This window comes from Urocitellus parryii, chromosome 7, assembly GCF_045843805.1.
Source record: "Urocitellus parryii isolate mUroPar1 chromosome 7, mUroPar1.hap1, whole genome shotgun sequence".
Taxonomy (NCBI): Eukaryota; Metazoa; Chordata; class Mammalia; order Rodentia; family Sciuridae; genus Urocitellus; species Urocitellus parryii.
In genome coordinates this window covers 143,608,936-143,622,497 of record NC_135537.1, presented here as the reverse complement: position 1 = coordinate 143,622,497, position 13,562 = coordinate 143,608,936, and the positions used below count along the sequence as shown (strand labels likewise).

General features: G+C 50.3%; 1 protein-coding gene across 3 annotated transcripts in view; it reads right to left on the bottom strand.

Moving 5' to 3' along the window:
• Nucleotides 1-13,562, bottom strand: part of Rhbdl3 (rhomboid like 3) — a 46,055-nt gene that overhangs the window by 17,074 nt on the left and 15,419 nt on the right. For 2 of the 3 annotated variants that reach the window (XM_026388985.2, XM_026388986.2), the window contains 4 exons: nucleotides 12,941-13,099; nucleotides 8,410-8,634; nucleotides 4,505-4,653; nucleotides 17-129 (listed from right to left, as the gene is read on the bottom strand). In XM_026388985.2, coding sequence (XP_026244770.1) covers nucleotides 17-129; nucleotides 4,505-4,653; nucleotides 8,410-8,634; nucleotides 12,941-13,099 — 646 coding nt within the window. Of the gene's footprint in view, nucleotides 1-16; nucleotides 130-4,504; nucleotides 4,654-8,409; nucleotides 8,635-12,940; nucleotides 13,100-13,562 lie in introns of those variants that run through there. The other variant, XM_077800945.1, reaches the window with a different exon arrangement.

Here is a 13,562-nt window from a genome sequence, read left to right as displayed (position 1 = left end):
GGGCCCACATGCCTACCTGCCACGACACCGGCCACGTACACAAGCCCAATGCGGGTCGCTCCGTGCACCATCTCCAGAGGCACCCCCACCAGCAGCTGCAGCACCACGTTGAGTGCCAGGTGTTCTACCCTGTGACAGACCACATCCATTCATTCATTCATTCATTCATTCGACACTGTGTGCCCAGATGCTGGGGATCCAGGAGGGAAGAACACTGTCTCTACCTTTGAGGAGCTCACGATCTGGGAGGAGGAATGACAATGCAGACAGACCATCTTGGAAAGAGTGGCCCTTCCAGTGGACAGAAGCACATGGACAAGGTGGTGACTGGCAGTATCTGCACCTGCCACCATGAGAGGGACTAACCACATCTAGCAGCTCCCATGGGTCCATGCATGAGAAGTCACAGCTCAGAGAAAGCAGTAACTGCCTTAGACGGCTAGTTAGTGGCTAGCTCTCCATTCACCAGGCCCTGTGGTCACTCTGGCTCTCTCTCGTATTTGTGTGTGTGTAGTACTGGGATTGAACACAGGGCCCCTCACATGCTTATTAAGCGCTCTGCCACTGAGCCACATCCTCAGTCCTTCTCTATTATATTTTAAAAAATTTATTTATTTGTTCTAACTTGTTATACACGAGAACTGATATTGAAAGAGAAAGACGGTCTCAAAATAAGTGCAAGTATTAAAGAGATCTCCTGTAATTTAGTAATTTAAATCTTTCCTTTGAAGTCTTATAGGGGAGCTGGGATTGGTGTCACACACCTGTAATCTCAGCTACTTGAGAAGCTAAGGCAGGAAGATCTCAAGTTCAAGGCCAGCCTTGGCAACACAGCAAGACCCTGTCTCAAAAATTAAAAAGTCGAGGGCTGGGGATGTGGCTCAAGCGGTAGCGCGCTCGCCTGGCCTGCGTGCGGCCCAGGTTCGATCCTCAGCACCACATACAAACAACGATGTTGTGTCCGCTGAAAACTAAAAAATAAATATTAAAAAATTCTCTCTCTCACTTTTTTTTTTATTTATTTATTTATTTATTTATTTATTTATTTTAGTTCTCGGCAGACACAAGCAGACACAACATCTTTGTTGGTATGTGGTGCTGAGGATCGAACCCGGGCCGCACGCATGGCCAGGCGAGCGCGCTACCACTTGAGCCACATCCCCAGCCCCTCTCTCACTTTTTTTAAAAAAATAAAGTTACTTAAAAAAAATTTAAAAATCGAGTTGGGTGTGGTATTACACGCCTGTAATCCCATCAGCCCGGGAAACTGAGGCAGGAGGACCATGAGTTCAAAGTCAGCCTTAGCAATTTAGCAAGGCACCAAGCAACTCAGTGAGACCCTGACTCTAAAATACAAAAAGGACTGGGGATGTGGTTCAGTGGTTGAGTGCCCCCCCCCAAGTTCAATCCCTGGTACCCTCCCCCTCAAAATAAAATAAAATAAAAAATTGAGCCAGGCATGGTGACATATGCCTGTAATCCCAGCAACTTGTAAGACTGAGGCAGAGTTGTGAGTTTGAAGCTGGTCTCACCAACATAGCGAGGCCTTGAGCAACTTAGGGAGACCCTGTCTCAAAATTTGGAAAAAAAAAGGGGGGCTCAGGATGTGGCTCAGTGGTTAAGTGCCCCAGGTTCAGTTCTGGTACCTAAATGAATAAATAAATAGTTCTGGGAATGAAGCTTAGTGGCAGAGCACCCCAGGGTTCAATCTCCACTAGAGGCAAAAACAAACAAACCTCAGAGAAGAGAATGACCTGTGGAGGAGGTTTCTTCCTCGTGTAAAAAGGGACCTTCCACTCTGACACTCTCCAGGGAGTTTTATTTTTTGAGGGGAGAGAGACCCCAAGCTTCCTTACTCTGTGAATGCCTTTCATTGCCTACTCCTACTCATCTGGGTCCAGATTGTGTCTCCAAAAGCACAGGGTGTCTAGCCAAGTCCATGTATTACCAGAAAAGATCGTAACATTACTATTATTAAATCAATGTGCGGCTTTCAAGTTTACAAAGCATTTTAACATCCATTATCTCATTTAAACTGAGCCTACAGCACATGGACAGCTCCCCAGGGACGGTTCCAGTTATGGTGTAACTGGTCACAGCCCTGCTCCTGGTCTGCAGAGCCCTGCCTGAGCTACATGGAGGACACACATGGACACCTGCTTATTCAGGAGGGCACCTGTGAGGTAGCTCAGACTGGCTGGACATGTCTTCGATTCCCAACAAGCTAGAATCTTCTATCCTCTATGGACTGGGCTAGCAAAAGGATTCTGTGGAGATGAGAAAGATCAGGAAAGCTCACTGGAAAGAGGCTGGTGACAGGGTCACAGTCACTGAGCTGAGAGATTTTCCGGGGCCCTCATTTCACAGCCTAAGAACCTGCGACTAGAAGAGGCCAGGTGAGGAAAACCCGGGGCTCCGACTCTCTCTTCTCCACATGATGACTGTTGGATTCCTAGGCTCACAGGGTCTCGGAATGATAGGTCACCTTGCTGGGACCTCCCTAAGTACTAGCCAGCTGTTCCTATCTCTTGTCTACTCTACCCACACCAAGAGCCCTTTCCTCAAAACCCACAGACCTGGAGAATCCCCTCAGGCTCTCCCTGGCAGGCAAGGCCTCCTGAGAAGCAACTGTTGGCAAAAGGCCCAGGGCCACCCTGGGGGCCTCGGTGGAGGACATCTGTGCCCTGTCTGCCGCAGGACACTGCTCTTAGCGCCAGGAGGCAAAGAAAGGGGAGAGGTGGCTTTGGAGGCATTGGCTTTTCTTCTCCTTCCTTCTGTGGGGCCAGGAAAGGTCAGAGGGCAGCCCTGAAAATAAAGTCAGTCCCACCCCACGTGCAGCCACAGGCTTGGGGAGCCCAGGCAGGAAAACCCCAGTTTCTGTGGTCTCTGGAGCTTGATTCATGAGAAGCTGAAGCATGATCCCCCTCCCTCTGCTCCTCAGCCCTGTGCAGGACAGGACTGGCAGGGGAACAGCCTCAACCAATGGTCCTTCTTGGCTAAGAATGGTGACGTGCCTCAGCAATTACGTTGAAGTATTCCTCACCCTAGAGCAACCTCTCGAGCAGGGGCAGCAGCTAGGGGTGGGCTCTTGGTCCTGCTGTGGAGGGATCTAGGGCTTGGGGGATCTTCGCATTTCCACCCCAACTCAGGCACCCCTAGGCGTTTTCCCAGCTAGGAGTGAGCTCCTTCACTACATGGGAGGGGCTGCAGGAGACCCCACCAAGGCTGGTGCCTGGGGTCTCTGTTTTCCCAACTTGGGGCTTCTACCCTAAGAACATGCTCCGGCCAAGATTGCTGCTGTTCTGGCATTTGGACCTGGGTGGTCACCTGAACTGCTTGTGAGTCCTGATCCTATGGTAAGAAGTGCCAGTGAGAGGGGCTGGGGCTGGGACTCAGTGCCACCACGCTTACCTAGCATTGGGTGGTGCTGGGTTCCATCCTCAGCACCCCATAAAAAAATGAATAAATAGCCGGGCGCGGTGGCACACACCAGTAATCCCAGCAACTCTGGAGGCTGAGGCAGGAGGATCCTGAGTTCAAAGCCAGCCTCAGAAACGGCAAGGTTCTAAGCAACTCAGTGAGACCCTGTCTCTAAATAAAATATAAAATAGGGCTGGGGGTGTGGCTCAGTGGTTCAAGTGCCCCTGAGTTCAATCCCCAGTACATAAAAAAAAAAAAGAATGAATAAATAAAATAAAGGTATTAAAAAAAATGCCAATGAGGGCTGGGATTGTGGCTCAGTGGTAGAGCGCTTGCCTAGCACGTGTGAGGCACTGGGTTTGCTCCTCAGCACCACATAAAAAATAAATAAAGGTCTTGTGTCCAACTACAACTAAAAAATAAATATGTTTTTAAAAAGTGCCAATGAGAAATGATTACACTATAGCCCCAAAAGAGGGCATGGGGCTCTGTAAACAGAAATGATGAATATTTCCAAAGTTCCTCAGAAGACCCTCACCACACATGAAGACCACTTTGGGAAGGAGGTGATTCTAATAAATTATTCCTTTATTTCACTAATGGGGACACTAACACATACATGAGCCTGGGCAGCTGATCCCATGTCCCTCTTTGCCTTGGCTACCAGGAGCCCAGAACAAACTTTCAACCTACCTCTAGCAAACACACAGACTCGTGTGCTGTGCGAGTCTGCGCTCATCTCTCCTCTGGCTTTTTCGTGTTCCCCTGTTTTCCTTTTCCCACACACTCTCAGTAACTGACCTGTGCATTTTGGCATTAGATAAGCTTCAAGCAGTCATCTCAAATCCTGTATCCAAGTGGATAAAAATAAACTAAAAAATCAATTTCAGGGTCTCAGGGGATGTAGCTCAGTGGTAGAGCACTTGCCTAGCCTGTTCAAAGTCCTGGGTTTGATCCCCAGTACTGCCAAATTATGTGTGTGTGTGTGTGTGTGTGTGTGTGTGTGTACAATTTTCAACCCCAGTGTTTGGACCATTATTTCCCTTTAGGGACTCTTCACCGTACAAGGAAGACAGGAGCTCACCCTGCATGCATGAAGATGTACGTCAGGTAGCGCCAAGCCTGTGCTCGGAGCCGGGGGTGGTAAACCAGGGAGTTCTTCAGGTAACGAGGATGGGTCACCTGCAGCACAAACTGATTCAGCGAAACTCCATTGTAGATGAAGAAGGCAACCTGGATGAAGCACAGAATAGAAAGGACCTGTCACTAGGACTGGAGCTGCCCAGGACCCATCCGTGTGCTGATGGACACTGGGAACCACGCCAGGGGTTCCTTCCTCAGAGAAGGAAAGACACCTCACAGCTATCACCTCGCTCAATGGCCAACCAGGCCTCAACCTACTTCTGGTTGATCATTTTGTGTTCAATGCTCCCAACATAGTCACATGGTGTCTTTGCCACAATTCCTACACAGGCAGGTTTGGAGGATTTTAACTGTAATTCTAATAATCGTTCACTCACCCATTCCATGTAGTATTGTAGGGACTGGGGATGCAGCTCAGTGGTAGAGTGCTTGCCCAGTACCACACACACACACACACAAAACAAACAAACAAACAAACAAACATTATGGTGAAATCCGCGTATAATCTACCATCTATTTACCATCTTAACCAGTTTTTCAGTGCTCAGTTTGGTAGATTTACATGTGCTACTGTCACCACCATCCATCCACAGAACTCCTTTCATCTTGCAAACCTGAAACTCTACACCCACTGAACACCAATTCCCCATTCCCCTCACTCCAACCTTGGACAACTACCATTCCTCTTTCTGTGTCCATGAGCATGACTTCCCTAACTGTCTCATATATATATGGAATCACAAGTCCTTCTTCTTCTGGGACTGGCTTATTTGACTGAGCATGTCCTTCCTCTTAAAGGCTAAATAATACTCCATTGTATGGATCTACCACATTCTGTTCATCCCTTCATCTATCCATGGATGCCTGGGAGGCCTCCACATTTGGGCTGTTGTGCAGACTGCTCTATGGACATGGGTCTACAAATACCTCTTCTTGTCCCTGCTTTCGATTCATTTGGTATACACTCAGAAGTAGAATTGCTGCATTGTGTTTAATTTTTCAAATAAATGCCAGAGTATTTTCCATAGCGGCTGCACTATTTTATACTGCTACCAACAGCGCACAAGGGTTCTAGTCTCTCCACATCTTCACCAACTGTCTATGTGAGTTGATTCTGCACTTGACAAAAGTGTACCTATTTAGGCCCTAAAAGGATATTTATTTTGACTTATTTTTTTTTCTGAAACTCTTTTTAAAATGTACCATTTGTGTCCCTGTGTTCTTAGATCATATGAATACCATTTAGGGATGTTTCAGGTTCTGATATGGACTGAGACAGTGACCTCTTCCTCAGCCATCAAAGGAGATGGTGTTTTCACTTCTATACTAAATGGTCCCAAATCCTTTAAGACTTGAGTCTGCTTTTTATTCTTTAAATATTTATTTATTTATTTTATTTATTGTAGGGGAAGGTACTAGGGTTTGAACTCAAGGGCACTCAACCACTGAGCCACATCCCCAGCCCTATTTTGTATTTTATTTAGAGACAGGGTCTCACTGAGTTGCCTAACAGCTTGCTTTTGCTGAGGCTGGCTTTGAACTTGTGATCCTCCTCCTGCCTCAGTCTCCTGAGACACTAGGATTACAGGCTTGCACCACCGCACCTAGCTTGACTTATTTATTTGGTACTGAGGATTGAACCCAGTGGGGATTAACCACTGAACCACATCCCTAGCCCTTTTTTTAATTTTTTATTTTGAGACAGGGTCTGAGTTGCCTAAGTCCTCACTAAGTTGCTGAGGCTCACTTTGAACACGAAATCCTCCTGCCTCAGCCTCCTGAGGCACTGGGATGACAGGCATGCACACCACACTGGCTCAGGTCTGGTTTTCAATTTCCTTCTCTTCTGTTGTTTCTCTCACTGCCAGATTGCCAGCTGTTAACTTTTTACTGCTCGCTAGCATTGGGCCCCTGTGTAGTAGCACACCACCCCCCTCTGTGTTCTATTTTCTACCTGTTATGGAATTAGAGAATCAGGTTACTAGAACTGTATGTAAAATAAAAGGCTTGGGCTTTCCCATGAAGGGCTCTGAGATAGTTTATTTCAGCTGTTTGAGCATTTTCCCGTTTCTTCTGAATAGCAGTTCAAGTTCACGCTGAGGTTTCCGGAAATTTGAATCAATTTGGATACATTTAACCCCTCTGGACCAACTTGGGCAAATTATTTGAATTCTCTGGTCCTCAGTTTCCTTATCTGGAAATGGTACCTAGATTTCCAGCATGGTCATGAAGTTTAAAAGTGATAAAGCACTGGTAATCCCAGTGATTGAGGAAGCTGAGGCAGGAGGATCACCAAGTTTGAGGTCAGCCTCAGCAATTTAATAAAGCCCTAGGCAACTGAGCAAGACCCTGTTTTAAACTAAAAAATAAAAAGGTCTGGGGATATAGCTCAGTGGTAAAGCACCCCTGGGTTCAATCCCCAGTACCCAAAATAAAAGTAATAAAGCACACAAAGAACCAGCCTCGTGCCTGGCACACACTCAGAGAAGGAAGCTATAATTAGTGTCAGGTTAAGACCTGCTGGGCTCAGCCTGGGCATGGCTTAGGCGCTGGCAGCTGTGTTCCTTGGGGCTCTCTGAGAAGCTTCCGTCCACCTCACACCATGCGGGTGGCCTGGCAGCAAATACAGCTTCCAAGGCATCTCATTATTATTGGTCCTCAAATAGCAGTTAATAAATAGACCAATACAGTCAGCGCTGGAAGAACGAGTCCAAGAATATCTCAGGGGAAAAAAAAAAAAAAACTTGCAATTTCAATATGTACTTGGAGGAAGCCGTAACAACAAACAGGAGCTCTAAACCACAGAGCAGACTGATTGACCAAAAAGATGAAGAAGAAAGATGCCACAGAGCTGAACCATCCTGCCATCTGATGAGGCAGGAACTCTGCAAGGTGATGACCGGGCCCAAGGCTTCGGAAAAGGAACAGCGTGAGATCATGCAATGCCAAAGGGAAGTCAAGCACTCATCAGGAACTGGAGGTGGGTGGGTGGGTGGGGGGGGCTTAGTAGTGCCAGGGTTGAACAGCCATGAGAGCTGAGCTCCATGGTGCACAAAGTATCTCCCAACTCTTTTGCCTAAGCAGGAGATTTTTTTTTTTTTTTTGCATAATAATAGGTATGGCTGATTCTCTTAGGGGAGAATGTTCTTTAAAAATATGTTTAGCCCACGTTTACTTGTTCACAAATACTCCTTCCTAGAGGTATTTGTGTGATGCTTTTGTGTTCAGAAAACACCCCAGCCCTTCTTTCACTTGAAAGAGGCATCCTTCCTACGGGCAGGCGGGCGGGCGTGGTTACTCCGGCTTTACAGGTGGGTCATGGAGTCCCAGGGGAGCCAATGACTGGTCCACCTTGCCCATCGGGGGAGGAACTAAAATAAATGGACTTGACTGAGTTTGCCTGGCTGACTCAGGGGCCTCAGGGGGAACCCCCACACTGGTGTCCCTGCAACCATGTACCAAATCAATGAACTAATTGCACGGTTTCTGTTGCCCGTTGTTTTGGGAGGGGTGGCCATCTGGGGACTTGGCTACAGCAAAAATTATTTGAAGGGCTGCGGTTGTGGTTCAGTGGTAGAGAGCCTGCCTGGCATGTGGGAGGGCACAGGGTTCAATTCTCAGCACCGAATATAAATAAATAAATTAAATAAGGTACAACGACAATCAAACTTTTTTAAATGGCTTGAAGTGATAATTGGAACATCTTTGCAGTCCACCTTCATCCTTCGCTGGAGGGGTGTGCCTCCTCCCCTTCATGATCTCTGAATCCTCTTGGCTCCTCTCCTCTCATCCCCCCTCCCCTGTTCTCCCAAGGCTGGGCAGCCCCTTCCCCACCCTTGTCCTTGCCTCCAGCAGTGTGACTGTGATCATGAACCAGGGTGGGGGGCAGCAGGTGTAGCTGTCGTAGTACCACTTGCGGTCAATCTCCCGGGGTAGGGTCTCATAGGCCACGTGGCGGATCAGCCGCTGTGAGAGGCTCAGCCCCTTCTCGTCCAGCAGGGCCTTGCTGCTGAGCCTGCGGTTGCCCTGCAAAATGGCCTGGCGGAAGCTGTTGGAACGCTTGTTGCCCATCTGTGCAGGAAACAGGGTAGGGAGAGGGTCAGAGCTGGGGCCTCTGGGAACACCCCCCCCCCCAATGGTGTCCCTGTAACCATGTACTTAAACCGGGCCCAACACCACATTTCATTTTCTTTTCTTTTTTTTTTTTTTGAGAGAAATTTCAATATTTAGTTTTTAGTATTTGGCGGATACAACATCTTTGTTGGTATGTGGTGCTGAGGATCTAACCCTGGCCACACGCATGCCAGGCGAGTGCACTATGGCTTGAGCCACATCCCCAGCCCTCATTTTCTTTTTATAAGAGTCTATTAGAGTCGGGCACATTCCTGTAATCCATGCAACTCAGGAGGCTGAGGCAGGAGATCACAAGTTCAAAGCCAGCCTCAGCAACTTAGCAAGGCCCTAAGCAACTTAGCGAAATTTGTCTTAAAAGAAAATAAAAAAAAGAGCTGGGGATGTGGCTCAGTGGTTAAGCAGCGCCCCTGGGTTCAATTCCTGGTACAAAAAAAAAAAGGATTGATTAGGGGGCTGCGGTTGTGGCTCAGTGGTAGAGCGCTTGCCTAGCATGCATGAGGCACTGGGTTCGATCGAATATGAAGCAACACTCACTGGCCTCTGATTATGTTTGAGGGCTATTCTAAGCACTTTACATCTTTTGGCCCATTTGATACAACTGTGAGATGAGGACTAGGAACACTCCTGCTCTACCAGATAGAAAACTAAGGCACAGATTGTTTCAGGAATGCACCAAGTTCAAATCCAGAGCCTGTATCTGATTTCACTTTTACCTTCTTTCCATTCACTCCTTCATCATCCATCTATCACAATTTGCTGAGCAATTACTAAGTGCCAGGAGCACTGCCAGACCCAGGGGCAAAGGGGTGGGTACAATGGTGCTCAGGACAAAGAAGTCACCAGCAAGACAGCTGCGATGAGAGCACACAAGAGGGAGCCCAACTTGTCCCAAGGTGGTCAGCCTGGGCTTCCCTGCGAAGGTGACATCCGCTGAGAAAAAAAGAATAAGTAGGAAGCAGAGTCCTCAGACACAGCGGAAAGGGGAGGGACAAGCAGCCCTATCTGCTATCTGCAGTGCCCACGGAGCCCAGGGTGGGGGTGGAGCCCAGACAGAGGCCAGGCCCTACCCTCAGCGGCCCAGACACATCCCCCATAGAGTTCTGGCTGCCTCGCGCAGAGGTCATCCTGACTCGCAGAGACCAGAGGTGGCCTTGCGGGCTTCCAGCCTCCAGAAGCCTCTGCAGCCTCCCCCTCCGCTCCAGGGACACACACTAGACCCTTCCCATGGGGAGAAGCCCTACGGACACAGCTCTTCCAGCCCCAGAACCCACCTAGTGAGGGGATTAGCAATGTATTCCTGGGGCCACGGGCCAGCAGCGGACATCGGGCTAGGCCTGAAGGAAGGAGCTGGGCAGGGCTGGTTAGGAGAACCAGGCCGGAGCAAGGCACAGGGATCAGAGCCTTTGTCAGAGGAGGACAGCTGGGAGGATCTGGGTTCAGACCAGGCCAGGTGGTGGGAGTCTCCTCTGCAGAGCCCCCTTCTCACTCCTGAGCCCTCTGTCTCTCGCCTCCAGTGTCTGGCTTCCAGCCTCCGGTCTGCAGCAGGCCACGACAGCTGAACCCTCCAGCTAGTCCAATTCCTGTCCCCTCCATGCCTACCAAGCTGGGATGGACTGCTTCTCGGAGGCTTGGGAGTTCCAGGTATGCAGGCATGCACAGCATGTGCGTGTACACACACACACACACACACACACACACACTGGCAGCTGATGGCCCAGGGATGGCCAGGAGGAGGGAGCAGGCTCAGGACAAGCCCAGGAGAAGCGGGATCCTTAGGCACTCAGCACGTAGATGTGTCCTCCTCACGTCTAAAGCTGTGCTGGGCACAGTGGTTACCAGAGTCTCAGGCCTCCCGGAGTTTACAAGGGAGGGAAGGGTGAATGGCAGCAGAAGACGGGGTGCTCTTAGTTACTGGGTGCATGTTAGCATGGCCACATCATGAAAATGGGGACTGAAGCTTAGGGTGAGAAATTTAACTGATCCATAGTACATCAGAGTCAGGATTCAAATCCAGACCTGCCTGACTCCAGGGGCAGAGTAGCCTAGATGGAGCTTTCATGCCAATGAAAGAAGCCTCTTCCTCTAGGCCTTAGGAAAGTTCAGGCCAAGATTTCAGTCCCCCATTCATTCCTCAGGCAGGCATCCTGTGTAGTCCACAGCCTGCACACCCCTCCACGACACTCCTGTCGGCTCAGCTGTATGCAATGTGACCCATCATGAGAGGCCTGGGAAACTCGCTATTGGGGCTCTGGATAAGGTTGATTCATTCTGCTTAGGTTGGGACTGGTAGAGGCTCACAAAAGGTACAAAGCAGTCTACGTGGAGGAAGAGTATTAAGATAAGACAAAAACTTCCAAATGTAGTCCTTTATCATACTTGATCCTTGCAATAACCCTAAATCTTTGGGTTTATTGTATAAATGGGAAAACAGAGACTCAGGGAATCTTTCCCAGTGAGCAGCAAAGGTGGAGTGAGAACCAGGGCCCACATCTGCCTCCCTCCAGGATACAAGTTCTTTGCCCTCCCCAGAGGGTCCCCCCGGTGAGTCCCTGCTGCCCAGTCTCTAGGGCAGCACCACCCACATGACTCCAGGATATGGTGGGCTGCTCCAGCTCAGAACTTCAACACAGAAATCTTAACGGCAGCCAGTTACTTGCTGTGAGCTCACAGAGAGGCCTCTGGGATGGAGAAGCTTCTCTCTGGCTCCGCAAGCCCTCACTCTGCCCTGAAACTGGGCAGTTGTCTTTTTTGTTGTTGTTGTTACTGGGGGTTGATCCCAGGGGCGCTTTACCACTCTTGTAGCAGTTATCACATCCCCAGCCCTTTTTATGTATTATCATTATTTTGAGACAGGGCCTTACTAAGTTGCTGGGCTGTCCTCGAAGATGGTGATCCTCCTGCCTTAGCCTCCACAAAAGGGAGGTACTCCTGTGGAACTGGGGAGGTATCTTGTGGCACTACACATGCTGACACTGGGGCTGTGCAGGCTCAATCCCATGGCACAGTCTTTGGTGACAATGCTGGGCTCCAAGTCACAGGACTCACCTCTGTTGTCCACCCCATAAGTCCCGAGTATCCCCACATTCCCGGTTCCAGCTCAGTTCTACCCCAGGCTTTCTAGGAGGTCTGCTCCCTGGGTTTCTCCGAACAGCAGGAGATTCCTCTCTGCCTACAAGGCCTCTGTGCAGCTCCCTGTGGCAGCTGTTAAAAGCACTGGCCCCAGGGCCACGGGCTAGCCACTCGGCCAGGAGGCTGTGAGAGCAACCCCTGGGCACCCACATCACAGAGGTCTCCGTGGTGTGATGGCAGGTGTGGGGTACGGGTGCCCCACATGATACCTTGGAGCTCCAGGAGCCTGGGGAACTTCAACGGGAGTCACCCCACCCCTGCCCCCTCCACAGGTGACGTGAAGGGAGGTGGATCACCTCCATTTCACCAGCTGGGAAACCAAAGACTAGTCTTGTACTCATCTCACGAGTTCACGCTGCTTCTCCTGAGGTCCCGTTCACCCAGTGGTGGGCAAAAGGCTGCCTGCTTGACCCCACTGACCCCCATTCCAACCCACCACAGTGACCCCCAAATAGCACAGCATTTACCCTCAGTAAGGAGGAAGTCTCTGTTCAAGATGCCCGACCATAGGGCTGGACGTATGAGACGTCCATCTCTTTCCCCTTGGCATCTGCCGGCCGGTCCAAGTTGCTCAGCTGCTACCTTCCAGGGAGGTCTGGCCTGACCTCCTCAGCATCTACTCCTTAGCTTCTTCTCCTGCCAGCAATAACCACCCAACTCCTAGACTTCATTTTGGCGGAAGTGACCCCACTCCTAGCTCTAGGGACAGACACTGAATGGTTTGAGTCAATCGATACATTCTACTGACCCAATCTAGGTCAGTGGAAGGGAGGAAACCCAGGACTTGTGCATGAGCTACCACAAGAAGAGACTGTAAGGTATGGCCTGGGGGTTATGTAAAGGGCTGGAACAGCTGCAGCTACTTCGCTGTCACAATGGGAGGTTCTGGAACGGACAGGAGCTGCTTTGAGGAGGAGCTGCTACTGCAGAAACCAGAACCCAAAGCCAGAGGCCTATCTACCTGGTCCCTAATGGTACCCTTTTGTTTGCTGAAGCCTGGGCTTTTTAAAAATACTGTGAGTCAACAGATTCCCTTGTCTGAATCTCTTTCATGTATCTAAGTCACAATCCCCAAACAGGCCCTGCCCAGTGGTGAGGGCCCCAGAGCACTCACCAGGTTGACAAAATCCTGGTAGCAGATCTGCCCGTCCGCATGGCTGTCGGCAAGGGCCAGGAGTACCTCCCTTTTGTGCGGGTCCAGCTTGGAGCTGTGGCTCTCGAGAAGGCTCCGGAACTTGCCCGTGCTGATGTAGCCTGTGTTCCCGGGGTCAAACTGGGGGAGAAGCATACAGCAGAGGGCTCAGCAGGACACCACCCCCTCCGGGGACTCACGTGGGGACCCAGATTCCCACAACCACTCACAGGCTCCTGTCACCGGCCCTCTGCCAGTGGAGGCCCAGGTGGTGTCCGGGATGTCCCTACGGCCCCCTTCAGGATCACCCAATCCAACAATCCAACCCTCTCGAAGGACAAGGAAACTGCCCCCCCCGCCCCCCTGCTCAGCAGACGGTGGTGAAAGCAGGAATGAAAGGCTTTGAGTTGAGAAGAGAAGGAACTGCTGGGCCTGGGGCAGGGAGGAGGGGTGGGAGGAGGTGTCCCAGGGAAGACCTTCCTGGGGACAGGCGCAGGGTGGGGGAGCACAGGAAGCCCAGCCTGGCAAGCCCTTCCCCACCTTGCCACCAGCCCGTCCCAGGACCCACTCACACACCCACACCCGCAGGACTGGCACCACCCCC